The sequence below is a fragment of the Patiria miniata genome, unplaced genomic scaffold, assembly GCF_015706575.1.
Source record: "Patiria miniata isolate m_02_andy unplaced genomic scaffold, ASM1570657v1 HiC_scaffold_15, whole genome shotgun sequence".
Classification (NCBI taxonomy): domain Eukaryota; kingdom Metazoa; phylum Echinodermata; class Asteroidea; order Valvatida; family Asterinidae; genus Patiria; species Patiria miniata.
This window is the reverse complement of record NW_024037053.1, coordinates 1,885,639-1,913,117: the sequence shown is the minus strand read 5'-3', so window position 1 is coordinate 1,913,117 and position 27,479 is coordinate 1,885,639. Positions and strand designations below refer to the sequence as shown.

General features: G+C 41.4%; 1 protein-coding gene and 1 non-coding gene across 2 annotated transcripts; one reads left to right on the top strand and one right to left on the bottom strand.

Moving 5' to 3' along the window:
* The first annotated feature begins 162 nt into the window (after positions 1-162).
* LOC119722370 (histone H2A deubiquitinase MYSM1-like) lies at positions 163-27,048 on the top strand. The gene is made up of 20 exons (XM_038192447.1): positions 163-267; positions 3,534-3,621; positions 4,795-4,880; positions 5,448-5,486; positions 5,648-5,717; positions 8,024-8,122; positions 8,842-9,421; positions 10,906-12,186; positions 13,602-13,740; positions 14,896-15,026; positions 16,849-16,946; positions 18,692-18,777; positions 20,177-20,258; positions 21,191-21,241; positions 21,997-22,132; positions 22,975-23,102; positions 23,940-24,069; positions 25,092-25,197; positions 26,013-26,070; positions 26,786-27,048. The coding sequence occupies exons 1-20, from the start codon at positions 203-205 to the stop codon at positions 26,915-26,917; spliced, it is 3,585 nt and encodes a 1,194-aa protein (XP_038048375.1). The 5' UTR covers positions 163-202; the 3' UTR covers positions 26,918-27,048.
* Positions 4,993-5,065, bottom strand: Trnat-ggu. Its single transcript has one exon. It is a non-coding gene; the product is annotated as a tRNA-Thr (tRNA).
* Positions 27,049-27,479: the final 431 nt, after the last annotated feature.

The following is a 27,479-nucleotide window of genomic DNA, read 5'->3' as shown; positions in this document are numbered from 1 at the left end:
TTAATAAAAAAAAATAAAGAAAAAACTTAATTGAGTTTGAGATATTATTTTGTGATTTTTTTTCTAAGTGAGAGACTTGGCTAGTCTAGTGATGGCAGAAACAAGACCGTTTTTTAGTGCTTGTAGCATGAAACAAGTCTAAAATACTTGCATGAACTTGCTGCACGAGGGCGCTGTTTTGCAACCCAACTTTCAAAACAGAATGGCGGACGAAATCCAAGATATCGAAGACGAGATTGATGTCGAGGGATTCGACGAAAAAGAAGGGTAACGATTGCATTTTGTGCCATTATTTGCTGATTTTACGGTAAAGATACTGCTGTTAGTTATAGATGGCATCTTATTTATTTGGTAAATGGAGTAAAATGATTGTTACGATATGACATTTGTACTTGTCAGCTTGTCATGTTTGTTTACATGTGAAGTGCGTTGCATCAATTTCGTGAAAGAAATGGGGGAAACTTTCTGCGATTGTGTAGTTACGGTCAAATTAGAGCCAAGGGTGTTTTTTATCATTCAAAAATGGTACTCCTTATCTTTAGGACACCTCTATTTTACGAATACGAGTTCTGTTCAAAACTCAATTTTCATGATTTTGCATAGGGCCTAGGCCTTGTTCAACTTCAAGTCAGACCAGCGATCGTGAAGTGTAGGGCCCCTGTTTTGTTTTGATCAAATTACAGTCAAAAATGTTTTTTATTGCTCAAAAATCACCTTTACAATCAAAAGCAGACTTTTCTCAATTCTAATGACACCCGTTTTGCAATTTTCAACAGATTCTTGGGGTAGAAATCACGATTTTCCCGCGCGGTTTGTGCCTTGCTATTCAGTGCGCCATGCGTGTTCACGGTACATCGCGCGGTTATTGCCATCTTTATTTTCGGGTCGCGTGTTGTCGCTGTGCTGTCATCGTCATTTTACCCCCAAATTTCCCTCAAAAATCAAAACCCTGCCCTCTATCCATGACATAGGCCTACCTGTTTATTGAGAATGTCGCCAACTAGTTTGGTAGGTCCAATAATTTTAAAGTGGATTTTGTTCCCTAATACTAGAACCGGGCCCTACACTACACTAACTGGGGCGCTAGAAGTAGAACTCCTTTTTTGACATTTGGGATGTGGCCTGTCGTACTAGCGCCCCACAACGCATAAATCCTCATTTCAGAGAGTGTCAAATAAATGTCATTTTTCCAGACCATTCCCCTCAAAAGTTGCCAAACATCACACAAAATACTTGACAAAAATACCTTTCAACGCACCTACTGGCTTTTCCACATGTCAAAGATGAAGCAATGTAGTTTAGTCGGAAAAGGGGGGTATCGTGCACCCTCGGAAATCAATTTCTAATCAACGTTCCTAGGTCAGAAAAAATGCGTAGAAAACGATTTGCTATGTTAAAAAATTCAAAAAATGTCCCATGTATTGTTTTTATGCAAATTAGTGCCGCCATTACCGAAAAATCTATTTTTAATTATATCTCAGCCAGTATTGCAGATAACTGAACGAACTAGGTGTCTAAACCCATGTTTTCAAGGTCAGAGATCACAATAAAACTATTCTGGAAGTGACCACATGTGTCTGTGGCATAGGAATATGCAAATTAGTGCCGCTAATACCGGAAAATCATGTTTTTGGCATATCTCGGCCAATATAGCACATAAGTACACCAGTAAGGTGTCTAAACCCATGTTTTGAGGGTCAAGTATCATTAGAAGACCATTCACGAAGTAACTTTGTGTGTCTTTGGCATGAAAATATGTAAATTATAAAGTGTCGGTTTATCAGATATTTGATTCTTAGCCAATATCTCGGCCAATATTGCACTTAACTGCACAAGTAAGGTGTCTAAACCTATGTTTTGAGGGTCAGGTATCATTAGAAGACCATTCACGAAGTAACTATGTGTGTCTTTGGCATGAAAATATGTAAATTCTAAATTGCCGGTTTATCAAAAAAATTATTTTCAGCCAAATTATATTCAATTTCAGCCAATATTACAGTTTATTTTGAATATGATGGCTTAAAATAAACTTTGATCATTATTGCTTATTAAAAACCCTTCTGTCAACATTAGCTGCAATATTGGCCGAGATGTTGGCTAAAAATCAAATTTTCGATAAATCGACACTTTAGAATTTACATATTTACCTGCCAAGGACACACATAGTTACTTTGTGAATGGTTTTCTAATGATACCTGACCCTCAAAACATGGGTTTAGACACCTTACTTGTGTAGTTATGTGCAATATTGGCGAGATATTGGCTAAAAATCAAATATCTAATAAACCGACACTTTATAATTTACATATTTTCATGCCAAAGACACACAAAGTTACTTCGTGAATGGTCTTCTAATGATACTTGACCCTCAAAACATGGGTTTAGACACCTTACTGGTGTAGTTATGTGCTATATTGGCCGAGATATGCCAAAAACATGACTTTCCGGTATTTGCGGCACTAATTTGCATATTCCTGTGCCACAGACACATGTGGTCACTTCCAGAATAGTTTTATTGTGATCTCTGACCTTGAAAACATGGGTTTAGACACCTAGTTCGTTCAGTTATCTGCAATATTGGCTGAGATATACTTACAAATAGATTTTTCGGTAATGGCGGCACTAATTTGCATAAAAATAATACGTGGGACATTTTTTGAATTTTTTAACATAGCAAATCGTTTTTTACGCATTTTTTCTGACCTAGAAATGTTGATTAGAAATTGATTTCCGAGGGTGCACGATACCCCCCTCTTCCGACTGAACTAATGGGGCTTCAGTGATACTCACAATTATTTTTTGGGTTGAAAATCCGTGAAATTCGACTTGGTTGAAAATCCGTGAAATTCGACCAGTTTAGCACAAACATCAGACAGCAAAAGGCCACCAGCTAGAGTCTTACCGTGCATTGTCTATAGATGTTCATACAAACGTGTAGGCTGGCATGGTGTGAGAAACAATATCGTTCAGCTGATAGCGAAAAAGTGGTCACGTGACCGCGCACGTAATGAACACTGCAGCGGCAAATTTGGTATCCCACTTACGATTGGGGCATGAAGAGTGTCCGGATCGAAAGTGCGATACCAAATTCGCACTAAAGAAAACAAACAAGCGTTGGCACGACCATGACGACGCACATGCGCACGGGGGTGCCATTATTCGTCAGTTCAGTGCGTGACACCGCGTAGCTACAATTGGCTGAATGAGAACATGTCCCGGACGCTGATATCGGGGCAACTTTCAAATTGTAACTTAGATCCTATAATATTGTTTTCTCGGAATATACAGCATTCACTGAGCTAAAACTTCATCAGGTTAGTTGTTAAGCACCTGTCTTTAGATTTTGAGCACTTGTGTTGCTTCAAACAAAAAAAACTGCACAAATGACAAATGATCTACTCTACCTTTAAATTATCAATCTCCCCAATATTTCGTGCTACAGCATTCGTCACAAATAAATGCTATCAAACGCTGGTTCTGTTGCTACATTCTGTAATAATTTTTTTCTGACCAAATTTCTCTCACCTCAACAGGTCAAGCACCCTTCTGCCCGACGACCCCGCACTGCCACCCAAGAAATATAAAAATGAAACAAGCATCAGATCTCGGATTTGGAAAGAGGTAATTACAATTTTACGATGGCCGTAACTTATTTCCCTGTGAGTCAAAAGTCCTATCTTTTGCAGTACTTTCTTTTTGAGCTTGGGGAGTTCTGTGCTGTCGATGTGCAAAGTTCTGTTTCAGTCTGAACCTTAAGTGTCGAAAAAATTGAAAAACAAAATCAGGCCTACTTTACTCACTCTGTAGCTGATTACATTGTCCAAAAATTGTCATGAGGCAAAGACAAGGTCCTCGGTATTTCACCAACCAAGTTTGAGATCTCAATTCAATTTTTAAAAGGAGACTTTCCTTCAACATTTTGCACCTGAGAGTGAAGCCAAGTGATTTAAATTTGAAGCCTAAGACTAGACTGGTACATGTCCAGCTTTGTGGAAAGTTTGACCCTTTAGTTGTCCGGTGGCAGACTATGGAGACATGTGTAGAAATAGAGACCTGCACCAGATGTTTCTTTTGACACAGTTGATTGGTGCAGTACTGAAGGGGTGTTGGACTGGTTGTTTCAGGTGCCAGTCTATTTTCTTGTTTTGCATGTTTTCAATACCTTAAGTTTTGGGACTCTCATACACAGTATTGAGAGTCCCAAATCTTCGGACGTGTTCTGTTTTAGAAAACCTTACCTCTTCTACATTCTTTAAAATCCTCACGCCAGATTTGAACAATGTAGTAAAGTGCTGGTAGAGTCCATCCGCTGTTACAAATACTTTGATCTTCATGAAAAAAAGGAAACAAATATTGAATTTTATTCAACCCTAACTCACAAGGCATTTTTGCGAGGATGCAACCTCAATCCTGCAAAATCCTCCAACTGTGTCCATGTAAAAATGGCAAACAGCCTCAATCCTGCAAAATCCTCCCTTATTTCTTGAATGTGGTCCTTGGAGGGGTGACCACTGCCTCAATCCTGCAAAATCCTCCGGCAATCACTGTCAGTATGTTGAGGCAGAGCCAGTGAAACCCTGGCGCAGCGCGGAGAATTTCAAGTATAATGTAGGCCTAAATTTATGCACGGCTGAGCATAAACAACACAAGGTCCGGCCCAAGACCTCGACACAGTGCATCAGCCACACACTTTTACCATATAGCCTCAATCCTACAAAATCCTCCGGTTTGCAAAGAGGATTTGGGAAGGGTAGGGTTAACTATTCAAGTCTATCTTTTCTTATTGAAATTCAGTTTGGTGTTCCTGTTTGTGATTGGTCAGTTGATGACATGGATCCTGAGAGTCGACTCACCATTGAGAAAATGCTGCACGAAGAGCGGTATCCTTTACTACTTTGTAAATTACACAACTTTAAATATATTTCAAATGAACCACAAAGGGATACTGGCTAGGTGAATTATAACAATTTTTGCAAAGTTGAACAAAGAAATTGACTGGAGCGGGGTTTGAACCTGCGACCTCCGGATTACCGTTCCGGTGCTCTACCAACTGAGCTATCCAGCCCTATGTTGGCAGTTCCAACAAAGATATTAACAATTTGGGGAACCACCAATATAGGGCTGGATAGCTCAGTTGGTAGAGCACTGGAACAGCACTCTGGAGGTCGCAGGTTCAAACCCCGCCCCAATCCATTTCTCAACCACAACAAAATTAAATATGTTTTAAATCATCTCCCAGGTTATTTAATATTTATGCAATCAAAACTTGAACATGCAGATAGTTAGACAAAGACAAGTAAGATTAATCGATGAATATTGTTCATGTCGTTGTGCATATTTAGTGTAACCTGTGTTTCTAGCATACTTAGTTTCACTTACTACTTTAAAAAAAACAATTGTCATTATCAGTGGTATTGATTTATCAATCCCTTAATGTTATTCTTCAGTCGATATCTCAGAACCAGTAATGGACCTGTCACAAGAAGGTAAGAATTTTAATTTTTTTCTGTTTTATTTTCTATTTTTTATTAATTGACTTGTGCTTATCTACTTGAAAATTAATGCATTTCAAGATTACATGGCATTGTGATATAATAAAAGTATTGATTAAATGACTTTGATATTTGTGTTGTTGTTTATTGTTCAGACCAAAGAAGAAACCCTCCCCGTATTTACGATGGACTCCCCAAGAGAGACAACAGTTCGAGCAGGGATTTGTGAGTAAACTGAACTATCAGTATAAACACCACCTGTTATTAACGCCACCACCAATCAAAACGTTTGTCAAGAACCTTCCCTTAACCCTAATGCAAACATACATTTTGCACAAAGTTGTCCTTTCAGTCAAAAATCAATCAAGTGACTGTTTTCAACAGTTGAGAGCTCCCAGCGTGCATAAAGCAGGATTGACTGGCTGTGACTGTTTATGTAACTTGATATAGCTATTCTTAAACTGTAGGTGATTGATACGCCAGCTGTGTTTAACACTTGTTAGCCTTTGCCTGTTGACTGAATTTGACTAGTCGCAGTGCTTGCTTGAAATGTGCAGTCCTTCTGATTTGAGGCGTGCGATCGCATCCCCACGCCATCATACGCCTAAAAGCTTCCCGAGAAGTGCGAATAATCGCACATCAGAATCCCTCTGTACCGCACACCTTGGCATACATTTGCGTCATAATTATACTTCTGTGGGCTCTTGAAATGGCTTTACTGTAAACCAAGATAATTATTATAAAAAAAAAAATATGAGATTGTTCAGTCCCAGTTTGGACCACAGAATCACAAGCCTTGAAAAATCACACGTCTAGAAAAATCACATGCCTGGAAAAAATCACACGTCTAGAAAAAATCACATGCCTGGAAAAAATCACACGCCTGGGAAAAATCACACGCCTAGAAAAATCACATGCCTAGAAAAATCACACGCCTAGAAAAAATCACACGCCTAGAAAATCACATGCCTAGAAAAATCACACGCCTAGAAAAATCACACGCCTAGAAAAATCACACGCCTAGAAAAATCACACGCCTAGAAAATCACATGCCTGGAAAATCACACGCCTGTTATTAACGCCACCACCAATCAAAACGTTTGTCAAGAACCTTCCCTTAACCCTAATGCAAACATACATTTTGCACAAAGTTGTCCTTTCAGTCAAAAATCAATCAAGTGACTGTTTTCAACAGTTAAGAGCTCCAGCCTACATAAAGCAGGATTGACTGGCTGTGACTGTTTATGTAACTTGATATAGCTATGCTTTGACTGTAGGTGATTGATACGCCAGCTGTGTCTAACACTTGTTAGCCTTTGCCTGTTGACTGAATTTGACTAGTCGCAGTGCTTGCTTGAAATATGCAGTCCTTCTGATTTGAGGCGTGCGATCGCATCCCCACGCCATCATACGCCTAAAAGCTTCCCGAGAAGTGCGAATAATCACACGCCTGAATCCCTCTGTACTGCACACCTCGGCATACACGTACGGCATAATTATACTTCTGTGAGCTCTTGAAATGGCTTTACTATAAACCAAGATGAATGTTATACAAAAATACCAGATTGTTAAGTCCCAGTTTGGACCATAGAATCACAAGCCTAGAAAAATCACATGCCTGGAAAAATCACACGCCTGGGAAAAATCACACGCCTAGAAAAAATCACATGCCTAGAAAAAATCACACGCCTAGAAAAATCACACGCCTAGAAAAATCACACGCCTAGAAAAATCACACGCCTAGAAAAATCACACGCCTAGAAAAATCACACGCCTAGAAAAATCCAGGTGTGCTTTTTTCCACACGCCTGTGATTTTCAAATTAGAGGGACTGCATGGGATATGACTGTTGGTGACTAGCCTATGTAGAATGCATTGCAGGGTGAGGATCGATTTTGTTGACTGTCTGTGACTGTTCAAACAGCAGGAGGTTAATCCCCAAAATCACATGTACGCACAAGGCCACTCCGACCTATTTATAACTGTATTTGTGTCTGTATTATACAGGGTGAGTCAAAAAACCCGAAACCCAAATGTCGGGACCATTGTTTTAGTGAAGTTCTGCTTATAGCACGTTCAAAATCTAGGATATGAAAGCCCAATTCATAAGCTTTCTTTTAGTACAAGAATCATTCAAGTAACTCATGTACTTTTCAAGTTACGGAATTTTAAACCCAACCACTGTTTTAAAGTTCTGTCCACGGATCACAAAAAGTATTAAGTGTTCTTTCAGCAAAACGAAAACAAATCACATAGGGATGTGTGTGAATTGTTTTTGTTTTGCTGAAAAAACACACACTTTTTTTGTGATCCGAGGGCAGAACTTGAAAACCACGGTTGGGTTTAAAATTCCGTAACTTGAAAAATACATGAGTGATTTGAATGATTCTAGTACTAAAAGAAAGCTTATGAATTGGGCTTTCATATCCTACATTGTGAAAGTGGTACCAGCAGAACTGCAGTAAAACAATAGCCCCGACATTTGGGTTTGGTTTTTTTTTTACTCACCCAGTATTCGTTATTTGATGTAGATGAGCTACGGCAATCGATGGACACAGATAGCCAGACTGATCCCCACAAGGAGTCCCCTGCAGGTCAAGAATTACGCCAGATACTACTTCCCAGCAAAGGTGAGCGGCCTCCTCTTCACAAGATTTCACCCTAAATTTCAAGTTTCACCTCAAAATCTACTCAGAGGTCTTGGGATGATTCTGCAAGCTAAGGAAGTTAGTATCGCTGGTACTTGTGGGGGAGTTTGGCCTAGTGGTTGGGGTTAGTGGCTCATGAAGGTCAGGGGTTCGAATCCAGCTGCTGGCCATATGTTGTGTCCTTGGGCAAGCCACTTCATCCCCACTTGCCTCTCTCTACCCAGGACGCAGCTTTTTTTTTCTTTTCTTTTTTTACCATTTTTTTCTTTAAATGTCGGCTGATGACTGCAAATGGTGCCCGACTAAATTTAGTGCAAATATATGGGAGTCCAGAGAGGCCACATAAAGCTTATACTCGATCATAACCTCATCTAAAAACACGTGAAAATTGTGCAGCAGCAGGATTCTAGTCAAACCAGTGAGTTTGGCAGTTTTGAGACGTCATCTTTCATTGAAAAAAAAACTTTTTAATTTTGCAGACGCGCATGGCTACGGCGACACGCGCGCATACCAGAAACCAGTGGCTTTTTTATTTTGGCCTACTTGAGTAAACAGCACTCCATTCGTTTAAAAGATGGCACATCGGTCATAGCTGATATCTTTGTCTCCCTAGTTCAAGATCCTTGTTGTGAAAGCTAGCAGTCGACCTCCTGACCAAGGTAACGCCAGGTTTTTCTTTTACTTTGTCTCCACTACCACAGTTACAGTCGGCATCTGACGAAAGTCTTGATGACGACACCGACCAAGACGGGGTAAACCAAGATGTCTTCCATCCGCACCTCCCCGAGTCTCTGAACACAGGGTCGCCGACCATCGCGACCAGGCCGGTTGCTCCGACGGCGCGGGGCATTGCCACTCCTTCCAAACGCCGGCACTTTCAGAAGTTCGGCTTTGCCAATCTCAGCCCGTCCCGCGTACTGAAATCGCGCTCCGGGAAAGACGCGCTGGCCTCCATGAAGAGGATTGCCGATGGGAGGTCGGCGAAGAAATTAACGACAACACTAGAGGGCGGTGCAGCAAGACCCACACGCAAGATGCGGAGAGGTGACCGAGGCAGAGCTCGCCGAGCAGGAGTCAAAACAAAAGATGAGAGAGTGTCGGGATTGGTGGGGTATCAACGAGATGGGTCCAGGGATGCGGCAGGAGGCAGCAGTGTGGACCTCTTTGAGCAAGGAGGAGGGGTGGTACGGATGAGACCAGAGAGTTCTGAGGATGAAGACGTGGATGTTGAAGAGGATGTGGTGGGAGACGGAGACAATCATCAGGAGAACTTGTTAATGGGTGAGAAATAATCTCGAAAACCAGTGTTGTAGTTGAGTCAATCACACTTCCATCACAAGTCCATCACAAGTCCAGTCACAAGTCCAGTCACAAGTGCAGTCACAAGTCCAGTCACAAACCCAGTCACAAGTCCATCACAAGCCCATCACAAGTCCATCACAAGTCCATCACAAGTCCATCACAAGTCCCTCACAAGTCCCTCACAAGTCCGTCACAAGTCCCTCACAAGTCCATCACAAATCCATCACAAGTCCATCACAAGTCCATCACAAGTCCAGTCACAAGTCCAGTCACAAGTAACAGTGGATGAACACTACCCAAGGAATGCCTTTATGACATCTCAGTCGAATAGCTTGTGAGTTGAATCGGGACTGGAGGACTTGTGATGGACTTGTGATGGACTTGTGATGGACTTGCAGGGACATGGCTACAACCCTGCTCGAAGCAAATAATTCGTAGTGCAGCTAAGCTAACTATGAAAAGAATTCCGCTTTACCGAGAGTTCATCATGTGAAAAATCAACATCTGTCTGCAGATATCAAATTAGGTGGCCATTTTTTTTTTATGTTCATCAGTCTTCCCAAGTGAACTTGAGTCCTCTATCCCGATTGGCCGATCCATGGCAACAACAGTGTGGTACTATCCCGTATACCACTGACCACATCGCACTCTGCATGTCGCGCTATTCTAAGATGCGAGCGCCTGCCTGCCGCACGCGTGTGGGAAAGAATGTTGCATCCCGACAATAATTTTTTTCCTCATATCATTTCAATAAAGGCCAGTCATTGCAACAACAAAAAACCAGACAAGCATCCGGGACTGAGAAACATTTCCAATTTTGTTAGGAAATACTTCTTAAAAATGTTCTTGAATCTCCATAGACTCTGTACACAACCGCTGAAATGGCGTCTGGATACTACATTCTTGTGGAGATTTGCATATTTGCATATTAGTTCCATGGAGTTCAAATTGCACAACTGAGAAAACAGGCTTTAAAATAGCTGGCTCGGTTGTAGATTTGGGCATGAAAAGCTCACTTTTAATATCTTATTAACCAACATGTTCCTGTTTTACTATCACTTCTAAACTTTGGATATTGATTCTACAATGATTATTTTCAATGATTTTTGGGAAAAAGAGACTTTTTGAAACCAGATTACTATATTTTGGCTAATTTGCATATTGATTAAAATGATAGTTTTTAAATGTAAAATAAAGAGAACAATGCATACAAAATAAGGTAATTTTTTCCCCGTTTTTAATCGAAATCAACTTTTCTGTGAATGAATCCTTAAACTTTAGGTATCAAAGATGTCATTTAAGACAAAAAACGAAAATCAAATTTTGATGAAAAATTTCACCCTCTCAACATTCAGCAGGCCATTACACGTAAAGGCATAGCGCGACTTATATCACCTTTTCCTGGAGCGGGTCACACATTTTCCATTCTTTGACACATTTCATTTTTGCTTGTCTTCATTCAGGTCTTGCCGACGCCTGCGATCGCATATACAACAATCTCATCACGCCCTCCGGCAATTATGCCCCGCCCACTGCCACCAACCCTGACAAGAGAGCGAGACGCACTGGCGCGAGGCCAAAATCAAAGGTCGGTCCTGACATCCCCGGCAGGTCAAAGGTCAGGGGTCACAAGGTCATCATGGAATCCCTCAGCATCCCAGAGCTGCCCTGGAACGCAGACCACACCTACAGCATGTCGCTCAGGACCCTTCACAAGCTGGGCATTCTGAGAGGGGTTTTTAAACCCGCGCAGGACCGCGCCGAAAGGGGCTCAGGATCGCAAGGCAGAAGAGACACGGCACAGTGCTTTAACGTTGTCTCGGAGAGCAAAGTGGTGGCATTAAGGAGAGGCGATACGGAGGATTTTATCGGGGATGAGGAAGCATTCTCACCAAAATCAGAGCGAGGAGATTCCATAGATGATCTTCCTCGAGACGGGGAAATGTCGTTAGAATTCAAAACAGAGCCTGAGGAGGATGACAGCGATGTGGTTTGGAATATTGAGCCGACCGAGTGTCACGTGAAGGACGAACCCTGTCACGTGGATGACGCTACGTGTCACGTGAAGGACGAACCGCGTCACACGGAAGACGAATCATGTCACGTGGCCGATGAACCTTGTCACGTGACGGATGAACCTTGTCACGTGAGTGACACTATGTGTCACGTGAAGGACGAACCGTGTCACATGAAGGATGAACTGTGTCACATGACGGACAAGCTATGTCGTGTGGTGGATGAACGGTGTCACGTGAAGGACGACCCATGTCTCGTAAAGGACAGATTGTGTCACACGAGCGAGGAAATTTGTCACGTGAAGGAGGAACCGTGTGACGAAGCTTGCAGCTCGAGTGACTTCGATCAGGACGATACATACCTGCTGGTGGATATGTGTCAGCCCGTTGAACCCTTCCCATCAAAGGGTCCAGACACTGAAACACCCCTATTTGAAAATCCAGAGGTCCAGCCCGCAGATTCACCAGTGCATCATCCCGGCACAGGATCCTACCAAGAGCAGGAGCTGGAGGGGTTCGTGACCTCTGAGGAGAGTACAAGTGCCCCTCGGCTGGTAACTGCACCAGCACCCCTTGAAAAAAATACAGGGAGCCCAGAGACAGAGGTGGGGAGTGACTGTGAAACTGGTGGGTCGAACCAAGAGGATGAAAATAGGGGTGACATGACATCTAATGCCATGGAGGGGGAAGCAGACAGCAACAGTGGAGGAGACAATGAGCAAACAGCTGGTGAATAGTATTAAATTTTGTTTTTCTTTTAACCCAAACCCTCGGGTATTTTTACTAGAAAGTATCCTGAATCCACCAAAATCCATCAATTTTGCCATGCAAAAAAAATGATAGTGGCCAGTGAGTCCATCAGAATCCGTCAGTTAGCCGGGAGTAAATCTGTTGACATCCTGAATCCATCAAAGTCCCCCAACTGCTCATTATGGAGGTATCCTGAATCCATCAAATTCCTGCAGTACCGCTAGGCTTCATGTCTTGAATCCATCAAAATCCTCCAACTTTTTCAATATGGAGGTATCCTGATTCCGCCGAAATCCTCCAAAACACGGGTGTGGATTTTGATGGATCCAGGTATGTTAGGGTTAAATGCATTTTTGTGTCGCCTAAACAAAGTTTTGGGAGACACTAACAGGTCATAAATTTTGTACGACCGTCCGACCCATTTATGACAGTGTGACCATTGACCCAGATGTTAAAGTTTTTGGAATTGCTCTCATTTCCTGCATTGGACCCAAGGGTCGTTGGTCAAGAAGAATACAAAATGAAAAGGGAGGTAACTCGAGGTTTACCACAAGGTTTTAAAGCCAGAGTCCATCATTTGCAGCTATCCAAAAAGTAACTGGCGTAATTATTGTTGAAAAACATACTTGGTTGAAAGATAGTAAGGGGACTTTACTCCCTGTGAAATCATTCTTTCTGGCAAGCTGTCGTTTTGAAGAAATCAACAAAAGGAGGCCTTTCCAACATGCTTCTTAAGAAGCACCGTAGGAAGCACCGTAGGAAATTCAAATAAGTAGTTCGTTTTGTTATTCGGCGAAGCGCGCACAAGCATTGGCACAATGCACACGCGCGCGCGGTTGCTACAATTCGTCAGATCAGTGCGCGACATCGCGTAGCTGCAATCGGCTCAGTGAGAACGTGTCTCAGACGCTGAATTCAGGCCCAATTCAAAACATGATTCAGCAACTTTTGATTTGAAATCGAGATCCTAGAATGTTGTTTTTCTCGAAATGTACAGCTAAAGCTGAGCTGAAACTTCATCAGGTTAGTTGTTCAGCACCCTTCTTTAGATCTTGAACACTTTTGTTGCTTCAAACGCACAAAATGCACAAATTACAAATGATGGACTATACCTTTAAGGCCAGTTCATACTTGGTACGTGAATGACCGCAACCAAGAATTTGTGACGTCAGGGCAAGTTTCTGTGCTGTAAATTCACAAAAGTTGAACACAGTTCAACACCGGTGAATTTTGCAGGGAATGCTTTGTGTCATCAAATTCGCATCACATTCATGTTTAGCTGGCTTTCATAGGGTGCCTCAGAGTTCAACCTCGGAGTACCACATGTTGAATTTTGCATTCTCCCCTTTGTTTCTTACCTTTCGTGAAATGATCATTGTTACTCGTCATTTCAGGGCTATTGGGAGAGTACCTTCTCGACCTTGAGGAAATCGAGGACTGGGAGAAGAAAGCCCTGCCCGAGTTCTTCAAGGGTCGACCCACCAAGACCCCGGAACGCTACCTCAAGATCAGAAACTACATTCACCAACAATGGTGTGTGACACTCGTTCTCTCTTCATCTCACGCTCCAAACTAAATTCTGCAGTGTTTACTTTGTATGAACAGCTTCCTTTCAATCCACATTTTCTTCCTTGAACCCTAACCCCCTAGGCCCTCTGGCTAGGATGCAACCTCAATCCTGCAAAATCCTCTAATTGCCACCTAGAAAAAATTTGATTCAGCCTCATCATCCAAAATCATCCCTTATTTCTTGAATTTAGTCTGTGGAGGGTGACCACTGCCTCAATCCTCCAAAATCCTTTGCCAATTACTGCTATGGTTTGAGGCAGTGCGAATGGCGTTGAGAAGCAGTGCGGATGAAATACGAGAAAAAAACAGCGCTGGTTTATGCATGGCTGAACATAACCAATGCAGGATATGGCCTACTGGCTTGACTAATGCATCCTCCACAAAAAAGTGATACATCTTTGCCATTCATCCTCAATCCTCTAAAAACATCCAAAACCGGCAGGGGGATTTTGGAGGACTGAGGAGGGTTAGGGTTAACCCTAACTCCCTAGGCTCTCTTGCCGAGAGGCAGGCCGAATCCTCCCATGATCTTTGCAACAATGGTGACGCTGATTTTCTGGTATCCAAATATAGGCCTGGTCGTGAATTTGTTTTTTTGCAGCATACATCGTATTTTTGAACCAATCACATCATGCACCCTAACATGAATGTTTATCACGCTGTGTGGATGGAAGACACTTAGGTTCTCGTAGTGTTTTCCCTTCAATTAAACTTATCCCAACCAACAAAAATATTTGATGAAAATAGACATGGGTTCGAACCACGGATCTTGCGATCCATAGCTCATTCCACTATCCACTAGGCCACTGTGGCAGCTCGACGAAAGCCGCTCTTTGAAATGCTTTAATGTACATGCATGACTGAGTGATAGCAATGGTGTGATTTCATTGTTATTCTCATATGAGTAAACATCGAACTAGCTGGATAATCATGATCCATTGACGATATGTGCTGCAGATAAAAACACTGCGGCCGGGTCATGAGAGAGCCCTATTCACGTTTCTGGACAATTTTTTTTTTTACCAATTTCATCCTCTGCCATTCTGAAGTTCTAAAGTTGTATTTTGGAGAACAGTTGTCCATTTCTAAAAAGATGTTACTTGGTTATTTTTTGGGTAGGTTACAAATCAAGCCGAAATATTTGAACAAAGCCGCGGTCCGCCAGGGGCTCAAAAGCTGTGGGGATGTGAACTGCATCGGACGGATCCATCACAGCCTGGAGAAAGCTGGCGCCATCAACTACGGAGTGGGTAAGTAACAAGAACTGTACATTTTGCGACTTGAAGCTTTGCACGCAAAGTACGTGAGTGATAGCGATTCGATGTGATAATGTCCTCTCCCAGCAGCTTTTTGGGTATCTAATATACAACATGGTACAGGGAATATCAGGTAGGGCAGTTAAAATTGGTACAAAAACAGTATTAAGTTTCTCTGTTCTGTGCTAATAAATGATAAATATATGAATAATAATGATAATAATAATACCGGAGTCTTATATAGCGCACGTATCTACCAACAATTAGGTACGCAAGGCGCTGGTAATTCGGGCGATTCACAATGCAGTGCGCCACCAAGAGTTTGCCATGGAAAGTCCATTTTCCAGCTTTACGGTCGACAAAACATGGCCCATTTGAGTGAGTGTCAATAGACAACTTGAGCTGATATGTCATAGATTGGGGCATAGCGTTCTGCCGCCTTACAAAAAACACCATATTGATACAAAGAATAAAAAAGAGCAAACAGATCCTCAAATCATACCCTTACGAAACTACTGACCGGAAAAACTTTTCAAATGTCCCGCGCTGCGAATTTGTCGACTATCTCCCACGATGCATTGGGAAAATTAACTCTCGGTGGCAAACTCTTGGTGGCGCACTCTATTGTGAATCGCCCGAATTATGTCTATTTTTAAAGACAGGAAAATGAAGGTTATGAGAAATATGAGACCCATTATGTAGCCCCTTTATAAGGTTTTACAAGGGGCTGCGGTGCATTTTGCAGCCACTGCCAGAAACACCGGGGAAAACCCCTTCTCTTAGCGATAAGTGTTACTGGGTTCTTTAACGTGCATTACACAACACACGGGACCTACGGCTTTACGTCCCATCCGAAGGACGAAGCAGTAATGGTAAAGTGCCTTGCTCAAGAGCACAAGCACCATATTCAAACCAACGTACCACGGCACACGAGTCGAACACCGTAACCATTAGACCACGGCACCCTGCAAATATATCATTATTATTTACATTAGGATTTCTTTTTGGTAGAGAGGAGACAATGAGAAAGAAATTACAATTTTAGAGGTGGGAGGAAAACCCCAGAAGAATATTCTGGGGAAAACCCATGGAATCAGGCAGGGACCGAAAACCCAATCCACATATTGGCCCAGGCGGGATTCGAACCCGGGTCACAGCGGTGGAAGGCAAGAAAAGTAACCACTGCGACAACCTGACTCCCTAACTATTCTTGCAGACAAGTCAATTAAACTTACGTTTTCAGAAAGTGAACATTTTTTTTTTTTTTGTGTGTGTTTTTGGGTGTGTGTGTGTGTGTTCCTGCATGGCATTACGCCTGAGGACAGACAACAAAAGGAGCACAAAGGGGCCATTGATCCTCGAAGGAAGGTGCCTATTGTCCTTGAACGCAGGTTTGTGTGCTTAGTCTATGGGAGAGTGTTATATTACAGGGACAAAGGAAAACACAAAGCCAATCCTCGGAAGCATAGCAAAAAACGACTGGGTGTGTGTGTGTGTGTGATGCGATGGGCCTAATGGAGTCGTTTGTCAACCCTGGTCAAAATTTTTTTTAATACAGATTTGAAAAGAGCACAATCTCAGCAGTACTGGTGTGAAAACTGCATGCTGATACCATCTTTAGTTCAAAAATTATGGAAGTCGGAACACCAAGAGATGCAATGAAGTGATGTGATGAAGTGGCCCTATTTTGGCCTGAATCTCCAAATGAAAAGTCCCGACAAACGACTCATTTAGCTTGATCGCATCACATATGTTTCATAGGCCACCCACTATTACTTTTCTGACCACTCGTTCTATCTTTGGTCTGTCCATGTAGCCAACCCCCACCGGTCGATCATTGACTGTCGAGTCAACGCTCTGCGTCAACGCATGGCCACCAAGACTAGCGACCAGAGGGCTTCCAGAGAATCCAAGGTAACCATTTCTCAAAACTTAAAAAAAACAAAACAGAAAGTCTTGTCATTTTTTTGTTTAATTTTGTTGGGGACGGCCGTGAGGTTTTAGTCTATTTTCATTAATTTAGGGGCCGTTCACAATTATCAACATTTTCACAGTGTACAAAGAGTACACTTTTTCAAGACCCTCCCCCCTAAAAGTGTACGAAAAAAATGTTGATTTTTTTTTTCACACAAGTCTATATATAGACACTTGCATGTGATTTAAAGTCTTTTTGTAACTTTTGTAGATCAAGTTTTTGTACTATACATGTACATGTACATACAGTACATTTACAGTACATTTTCATGTACGTGTGTAGGACAATGCCGCACATGCTGTACACAATACGTTCATGGGATGCAATGCGGGGCCTGGCGCGGGGCGCGACCGGCTCGGCAAGTGCTCGATCGGCATCGGTTGCGGCTGTCGGTTGTGGCGACGGGCGAGAAAACAGATCGACATTTAAAAAAAAAAAAAAAGCGTACAGTGGCCATTAACCCCCTCCCCCCCCCAGCGTACGGTTTGTACGCTCGTGAAAATGTTGATAATTGTGAACGGCCCCTTAGTCAAAGGGGCGACCAGCTGCTTTTAGGGATATCCACCTCTGGAAAATTCCAGCATTATGGAAGAAGTTCGATGTCTGTGACAGAGCCAATTAACCCTAACCCCTAGGCTCTTTTGGCTTGGAACCATCCTCAATCCTGCAAAATCCTCCAATTGCCACCATGTGAAAAATTGGATTCAGCCTCAATCCTCCAAAATCATCCGTTAGTTCTTGAATTTGTTCAGCGGAGGGATGACCATTGCCTCAATCCTTCAAAATCCTCCAACAATCGCTGTTAATAGGTTGAGGTAGTGCCGATGACATTCAGAAGCAGTGCGGATGATATCAAGCATAATGCAGGGCTCAATTATGCATGACTGAACATAAACAATGCTGGATACAGCCTACTAACTCGAAACAATGCATCCTCCAAATCAACCGACACTTTTTTTGCTATTCAGCCTCAATCCTCCAAAATACTCCGAAATCCTCCAAAAGCACCCGGAGGATTTTGGAAGATTGAGGAAGGTTCGGGTTAAACCATGATACCTTAAAGATTCAGACATTTGATCCAAAACTCCTAGTCTTGACCATTACTAGATGATAGATGTAGAAGATTTGAAAAAAAAATTGGGTTTATTCATGCAGCTCTTAAAAAGCTACATCATTAAACATTTCATAATGCTCAAATTTATTTTTTAAAATTTTAACCAAAATTTTAGATGGTAGCTATTAAGTTGAAATTGAAGTCTAATACAACGGCGTAAATATGGTCAGACTTCTAGGTAATACTTGCGGGTACGGGGTGGTTGAGGCATATGTGAGACTTGTCAGTGTTTTTCCTGATTTCAGGATAATTTGTCAGCATTTTTCCTGAAATCAGGATTTTTGTGGTCGGTATAAACGAAAATCTTCCTTTTTTGCGTCAGTGTCTGATGTACGCGCGAACTACCAGGTGTCAGTTCGTGAAACCGAAATTGTTGATTACGTGGTTTTTACGAACTGACACCCACTTCCGCGTGAGTGTCAGTTCGTGGTGCCGATGAAGATGTGTAGGAACACCCAAGAGGGCACGGACATCCAGTGGGGACGCATTTGCCCCCCCCCCCCCCCCCCCCCGCATTATGTTGCTCCTCCCATTTTGTACCACGGTGTTTCCATTATTGGTACCTTGCAGAGACCACGTAAGAAAAAGAATTTGCATCCAGAGTCTGAAATCAGCCAGAAATCAGACGAGAAGCTGCCTCAAAGGAAGAGCGTCAGGTGGGTTGCCTTTCCAATTAGTAGGCTCAAAATGACATTGATAACGGACCGTGAAATAGTATTTGAATAAACATTATTGGATTATTGTAAGATAATTTGCGATTACGGGATGGCGGGAAGTTTATTAGCATGTTTTAAAAAGAAACTAACCTGTTTAGAGCATTTAAAAGTAAGATATAAACATCCACACAACCATCCTTTAAAAACTGTGCGTTTTTGTGTTAGGCCAAAAAAAAAAATAAGTCGGTCTCTGATCAGCGCGCGCGTCGATTTTAATCATGCGCGTCGATCTTTTTTTTCCCAAAATGTTCCGCGGTAGCGCCCTCTATTTCCGCACCTCCTCAATTTGTTTTACCAAAGAGCACCAAGGAATGGGAAATTGCACCAAGGCAAATGATCGAAAGCACCAAGGCAAATTATGGAGGACATCAATGTACATTAGGACACCAAAAAAGCAATATAGTACCCCACCTTGTCTGTACAATCCAAGCTTGAAGAAGAAAAAAAAAAAAGCCAAAAAAAAAAAAAGCCGCGTCGCCACGTCAATTCCGGAACTTTGGTCTGACCAGAGACCGAATATTTTTTTTTTTTGGCCTTATTCATGCGAGAACCATGTGAGAACAAATTTCGGGGGTCAAAATTTTGACTACGAAAAAATCGAGCTGTTGAGTGCTGGTTGTGAATCCTGCCGCACAGTGGTTCGCATTCTGCGGACATGCGAGAAACAGTAACTAACAAAGAAACAAACTATTGTGTATTTTTCTTTGAAATGACAATATGAACTATTATTCTTAAAGGGAATGTACATCATTTGCTTTTGCTGTAATTTTCAGAAATGGATGGAATTGGGGGGTTGGAAATATATAGCAAATATAGTTACACTGACTTTTTTGAGGTTTTGGGTTCGAAAATGCTATAAAAACCAAGAAAAACAATCATTTTCCTGTAGTCTGGTTCCCTGACTTCATATAAGAAGAAACAGAGCAGTTTACATACATTGGGGAATTGTAAGGTCAGGGAACCAGTCTAGCTGGCTTGTACCCGTTCATAGGTGTGTAATCGATTGCAAACAAGTGCGATGGTCAATTGGGGCCAGTATTTGAAAAAAAAACAGTTGTTTCCAACGCTGGTCGGCTGACCAGCGTTGGAAATTGATACAAAAATACCACTTTTCTTGAAAATGACAGTATACCAGGTGCCATGATTTTACAGGATGCTTTACACTGTCATTCACTAACAGTCCAGCAAGGTATTTCAAAATGATTTGGTAGTTTTATTTTTTGATGTTTGCAAATGTTGTATTTTCCCTTTAACAGAGGCAGTATCGAATTGGTGAAATTACACATTTTTATTTTTTGTCTGCTACCACTGACTTTCCACTCATCTGTCTTGGTTTCAGGTCCGGACCCCGGAAGACCAAAGCTGTTCCATATGATCCCTTTAAGCTGATTGAATGCTGCAGGTTTACTGAAGAGAAAGAGGTAACTTTGAAAAACCATATCAGCTTGACCACCCGTAGTATCTCTTCAGTGGCACACCCATGATTTGGCTTGGGGGGGGGGGGCTCACAATTTCTTTTCAAATTTTTTAGAGAAGTTGAAATTTTTTTACTTAAAATTTTTGGCCGCAGAATTTTTTTTGGGGGGGAGGGGGGGGGGGGGGGGGGACTTTTTGATATTGGTGGCACCACTTACACCCCTATTATACTACTTGAAAATAGGCCACATACATATCACCAAGGGCAAATCGTGGGAATAAAAAAAATTTACAAAAAAAAAAATTGGATGCACCACTGTACCTCTTCCCATATGTGACCTGTTCTGTCAAAAGCAGACGCTTCTGGGCAGAGGTTGAAATTGAGATAGGGCAAAAAAACGCTGTGGGGGTGATTTTTTTTTGGTTTTTCTAATTTTTGCATATTTGTAATCATGAACATGTCTAAAATATACAATAAAAGTTTGAAACCCTAATTTGAACACTAAAAATAGTATTTTTGATGATTTGTTAAGGTATATCAGTTACAGAAATGTCACTTGAAACAGGTCTTAAAATAGACCCCAAACTTTAGCTGCTATTTTCTCCGTTTTCTACTTTTCAACACGATGAACTTCAAAATAGCTTAACTTTGCCCAGGAATGACCGGTTTCAAAAATTAAACCACCTATTAAAAGAAAAATGTACATATTTAACAATGTTCAAAAATCTCGTTTTTACCGTATGCCCAGAAAAGTCTGATTTTGACAGAACAGGTCACATATTCCATCTAATGGCATTGCACATCTCCAAAATTATTTGGTTCACAACTGGCTTGAGCACTCGCTTTTGGCTCTGTCTTCAAGAAACTGCCAATCCAACTGTTTTACTTTCATTTGATTATTTCCCCATTTTTTTGGCCTTGTTCCTGTTTCCACAGGCTCCATTCCATGTCAGGATCCAGTCTGATGCTATGATCATTATGGATGTGGTAAGTCTATGAAAAAAACAACATTTTTAAGATATTGCCTTCTTGAGACAACTGTCTGTGTGGATAGATTTCTGGGGATTTATTTGTATTGATTTCAATGGTTCATGCTGGAAATTTTTCGGCAAAACACATTTTCTGCAACTGTACTCCCCTTAAATGTATGAAAAATATTTCACATCCCTCTTTGGTTAATTTTATTGAAAAGTCTTCTGCTTTAAACATTTCAAATTGTCCATGCTTTTCCGGACAAATGAGGGCACTGTTTCTGTGATGTCATTTCAGGAAGACACTGTTCAGTTTCGGGATTTTCTGTTCAAAATTGTGAACCCCAAAATTTCCTTATTGAAAACTTTTGTGAAAAAAGTTGGCTCATTGGCTTGCTGCCATGTACTGACACAACAAAAAATCACCAAAGAAAAGACAATTGACAACAGCCAAATATCCAAAATTCTGGCAACTTTTGGCGCTGAAATAAGTGTAACTTTGAGGTTTATGCCTGAAATGACATCACACTTGTGTCATGGATTTGGAAATTGACATTAGCGTAAAAACCAGAAAGGCACCAAAATACCTTTGAAAAAATCATTCAACGAAAATTGAAAATAGGGGTTAAATGGGACACAAAGGTGCATTTCCAAGGATTGCATAAAAAAATTATGTTGCAAAGGCCCTTTAAAACAAAAATTAATTTGGCTCTCTTGTGTACTGGTTTGATAAGTTCAAACTAAAGTAGCCATTTTTGTTGTTGTTCACAGCACTCTCACATGTCATCCACTGAGGTGATCGGTCTGCTAGGAGGCAAGTTTTGCAAGGAAGACAACATGTTGGATGTACTGCTTGCCGTTCCTTGTAACAGCATCAGTACGGGCATGCAGTGTGAGATGGATCCAGGTATGTAACGAGACACTTCACAGTCCTACGCCCAGAGTTGTAATCAAGTTGTTATTAGTCACAAGACATCATAAGTGATTATTAGTCAATCACAAGTCCATAAGGCATCCGTCTGGAGTTGTTATCAAGCTGTTTTTAGTCACAAGACATTCTAAGTGATTATAAGTCAATCACAAGTTATCACAGGTTATCACGAGTCATTGTAAGTCATCACAAGTCAATCATACGTCAATCACAAGCCATCACAAGTCAATCACAAGCCATCACAAGTCAATCACAAGTCATCACAAGTCAATCAAGTCAATCACAAGTCAATCACAAGTCATCACAAGTCATCACAAGCCATCACAAGCCATCACAAGTCAATCACAAGTCTCACAAGTCAATCACAACTCATCACAAGTCAATCACAAGTCATCACAAGTCAATCAAGTCAATCACAAGTCAATCACAAGTCATCACAAGTCAATCACAATTCAATCACAAGTCAATCACAAGTCATTACAAGTCAATCACAAGTCATTTCAAGTCATTACAAGTCAATCATAAGTCATCACAAGTCAATCATAAGTCATCACAAGTCATCACAAGTCAATCACAGGTCATCACAAGTCATCACAAGTCAATCACAAGTCAGTCACAAGTCATCACAAGTCAATCACAAGTCAGTCACAAGCCATCACAAGTCAATCACAAGTCATCACAACTCAAATCACAACTCAATCACAAGTCATCACAAGTCAATCACAAATCAATCACAAGTCAATCACAAGTCATCACAAGTCAATCATAAGTCATTTTAGTTTGTGACAGAGTTTACTTTTACGTACTGTTCGCCGCAGTGTCCCAGACGGAGGCCTATGAGTCCATCCTAGCCAAGGATTACCAGGTTGTTGGCTGGTATCACAGCCACCCAGCCTTCGCTGCCAACCCGTCCGTCCGAGACATAGAGACGCAGTCAGGATTTCAGGTTTGTCACTCCATCAGTCCCTCTGTTTGTTTGTCCTCATCCCTTGCTCGTTGAGTGTTACCTTTTAGCTATTTAGCTGATGTGCCAATAGACGAATAGCGGCATCCTCTTAAAAAAACAGCTTTCATTTTTGCGCACAAATGAAAACTGCTCTACGAGAGCCGAATTATTGTCTGTCAGCCAATAATTCAAATTTGTGAAGACATCAATAACTAAGCATTGGTGGAATTTTTTTGTGTGGCGTCTCATTCAGAAATGAATAATTGTAACATATTGCTAGGAAAATTACAATTGAAAAAAATTAATCAATTTTTTCGAGGGGAAACTCGAAATTAACACAGATTATTTGCAGCTATCCAAAAAAATACTTAACAAAATTATTGTTGAAAAGCTAACTTGGTTTAAAGATGGGGATGGCAATAATCTCCCTGTGAAATTATTCTTTCTGGCATGCTGTCATTTTAAAGAAAACACTCAAACTAAGAAGGCAATTTCCAAAGATGGGTCAAAGACACATTTTTGGAAATTTCTGTCAGTAGTGGCTTTGTAATTCGGCAAAACCGTGAATGGGTGTGCGCGCAGTTGCTGGCATTCATCGGTTCAGTGCGTAACATCGCGTAGCTGCAATCGGCTGAATGTGAACGTGTCCGTGATGCTAAATTCAGGCCCAATTCAAAACGTGACATGGCAAGTTTTGAATTGAAATCAAGATCCTAGAATATTGTTTTCTCGGAATAGCTATTAAGCACCTGTCTTTAGAAATTTGAGCACAAACATGCACAAATGACAAATGATCTACCGACCGTTAAAGGATTTTTTGTTATGTGCCTCTCGCAGGGTTGGTTCAGCCAGGGTGGAGCCCCGTTCATCGGAATCATCGTCAGTCCGTGTCACAACTACCAAATCTCGCAGTCCAAAGTCTGCTGCCTGACCATCAGCGCGGAGTGGTCCTCCGAACTCAAATGCAGTGAGTACATATCAATCTTTACAAAGACTGATCTGGGTTTTCAGCCAAAACCTCATTTACGTGAGTCATTCTATAAATTTGGGGTCCACTTTTTCCTGTCCCTGTTACATCTGACATCTATGATTTTATGATTCTGATGGCCTCCTTAACCCTAACTCCCTAGCGTCTTTTATTAGGAACTGGACCAAGTCCATCAAAATCCATCAATCACTGTGCGTCCAATAAAAAACTGTTCATGACATAACGGAATCCACCACCGACGCACTGGTTGACATTCATGGACTTGCTACACATGGCTTTTATCACAATAGCAGTACAGGAAGCTAGGCAAAATCAATCGGATACCCCTGGCACTGCTTCAGGCCATTAGGCCCAAGCCCATCATACTCCATCAATATTTAGTCACGCCAGGCCTTCTGGACCAAGTCCCCCAAAATCCACCAAAATCGGGGGATGGATTTTGATGGAGTTGGGGTGGTTAGGGTTAATGCAGTCGTCCTCAAAGAGTAATTATGAATAGTAAACTCCCTACTCAACAAATTAAGGAAATCTTTTGAAGTCATCCTTAAAGGTAATATACAACATTTGCAAACATCAAAAAACAAAACTACCAAATTATTATGAAATACCTTATTCGACTGTAAGTGAATAATAGTCTCAAGCATCCTATGAATTCGTGGCACCTGGTGTGCTGTCCTTTTCAAGTCATTTTTCAATTTGTGTATCAATTTCAAACGATGGGCGGCCGACCATCATTGGAGAAAAAAAAAAATTACTTTCAAATACTGCCCAATATTTACCAAATTTAGTTACTCCACATTTTTGTTTGCTATCGGTTTATCCATGAATGGGTGCAAGCAATCTAGTCTGGTTCCCTGACCTGACAATTCCCTGATGTCTAATAAATTGCTCCCTTTTTATCTGAAGTAGGGTCAGGGAACCAGACTACAAGAACAGCATTTTTTTCTTCGCATGTTAAAGTTCAATTTCTACTTCTTTTTCTTCTTCCCTCTTTGCATCAGGAAAACCGTATCAGTTTGACTTCACAGTGTCGCATAGCCACTGCGACAACGCACACACAATGGACACCATTTCTAGCGTAGTGACCAAGTTTTCCGTCTACAAGCAGTAAGTTATAATTTCAACTAAATCAGGAAAATCTTGCGAAAGTTGGGGTCTGGCACATTTTCATTAGCAGCCAATTTCATGGTACTGTAATCGGCACAGATGTTGGCTAACACCAAAATATTTGCTTAGTAGAGACAGCTTAGAGTTGCATAGGAACATTTGCAACTACCCAGAAACAGTACTATCGATTTAACGAGAAAAACCTTGCACAAAGTGAAGAAATAATGATGGTACCAAATAACGTGTAAAATTATTCCGCCTGAAATGGTGTCGTTAAAGAAGAACACAGTCATTGAAGGTGGTTTTCAAAAAGATGTGTCTGCACATGTTTTTATGTGCGTCAGCAACAGATTGCAGTTAAACGACCCAAAATTTTGAGTATATCTGTTTTCTCAAAATGTTAAGTAGCCACTGAACTCAGACTGCCACGGTGTTCTGACTTAGCACTATTGCACAAAAAAATTGACTAGGTACTAAGCCCGCTCTAATTAATTTCTTTGTTCAATTTTTATAATTGGTATAAATGCACCTAGTCAGCTTTCCGTTGTGGTTAATTTTACAATTTTGTAATAAAAAGTTTCCCAGGTTTGCAGCATTGCTAATGTTGCTAGCATCGTGACTTTGGGCGTGATCCCTGGCTACATGACATGTATACAAGTTTATGGCTTCTGACTAGCGCCCCTTTGATATTGACGAATTGGGGAACCACCAACATATGGCTGGATAGCTCAGTTGCTAGAGCGCTGGAACGGTGTTTTGGAGGTCGTAGGTTAAAACCATCAATAAGTTTTGCCGTTTGTTTCCTTTCCATGTAGCCGTTCTGAGATGCTGTACTTGTGGTCCAGGCATTATGACATCTCCTTCCTTGAAAAGGTGAGTTTAACTTTTAACCCTCCTATGCAAACATACAAAGTTGTCCTAATTCAGTCAAAATCAATCAAGTGACTGTTTTCAACAGGTAAGAGCTCCCAGCCTACATAAAGCAAGATTGACTGGCTGTGACTGTTTATGTAACTTGATACAGCTTTGCTTTGACTGTAGGTCATTAATAAGCCAGCTGCCTACCACTTGCCTGTTTTTGACCGTTGATTAAATTTGACTCGTCACAGTGCTTGCTTGAAATATGATCTGACCGTTAGTGACTAGCCTGTGCAAGGGCAGATCCAGGGGGGGGGGCCAAAGGGGGCCATGGCCCCCCCCCCCCCAAAAAAAAACATAACCAATTTTTTTTTTTTTTATGTGACATCGCAACAAAGGCAGGCAATGAGTACACCACCATCTTTTCCTCAAAAAAACATTGGTTAAAGTGGTCAGAAATAGCCTCAGATCGCACCACAGAGCATCTAGAATCCAAAAAATTTTGTTGGCCCCCTCCAAAATTGTGTTCTGGATCCGCCCTTGAGCCTGTGTAAAAGACATAGCAGGGAAGAGAATTACTTTTTTTTTGACTGTCTGCGACTGTTCAGATAGCAGAAGGGTTAAAAGCTTAGGAAAATCCTTGTGTGTCTTTCACACTTGCTCCAAAAATATCTTTTCAATCTTTTTATAAATTTTGACGATGTGGTTTTATTCCTTTGTTTGATCCCAGATGTTACTGTCCATCAAGACCTATATCTGCCCCAGTCAACAAGGTGATCTGCTGATGCAGATCAAAGATCTCATCACTGCGGAGTTCACAGCCAAAACCGTCCTCACGATCACAGATGAAGACGACAATTAAAGTAAGACCAGTATCAGTTGCCATAACCACGTGGACTGCCTTAAAATTCAGAACATATCTAGATATATTATACAAGTTGTATATGTTTTATTGCATCTCGTACATCATATCGTCATCGTTTTCACAAACTGACACTGCTATTGGGTGTTGGGTCGTGAAAAACATGTAATCAACAATTTCGGTTTCATGAACTGACACCCGGGTGTGCGCGCACATCGGACACTGACGCGAAATAGAAAGATTTTGGTTTTCACAAACTGATACACAGGCATGTGGTGGAAATACAGTTCGGAGAAAAATGCTTTGAAAGGTTTGACACTAACTGACCTATTGCCGTTTGCGGGTTAGCCACGCCCCTTAGACAACCCTATGGAGTTTTAACACTAAGTTTTGTTTGTCTCAGATTTTGCGCGTTCCGCGTCCATTTGTATATCATGTAATTGGACAATATTTCACAAGCTGTGTTGACGCGATTCTAACCCGATTCTACCGCTATAGGTCAGTTTAATCTGTCCGTATACTTGTGGGTTGCACAAAAACTTCATTAAAAACCTATTTACTG

What these genes read in the sequence shown, in the direction of transcription:
- LOC119722370 (XM_038192447.1), top strand. Translation starts at nt 203, where the DNA reads ATGGCGGACGAAATCCAAGATATCGAAGACGAGATTGATGTCGAGGGA. An exon ending in GATCTCGGATTTGGAAAGAG is followed by an intron (nt 3,622 to 4,794) that starts GTAATTACAATT and finishes ATTGAAATTCAG; the next exon opens with TTTGGTGTTCCTGTTTGTGA. An exon ending in GGGCTTCCAGAGAATCCAAG is followed by an intron (nt 16,947 to 18,691) that starts GTAACCATTTCT and finishes GGTACCTTGCAG; the next exon opens with AGACCACGTAAGAAAAAGAA.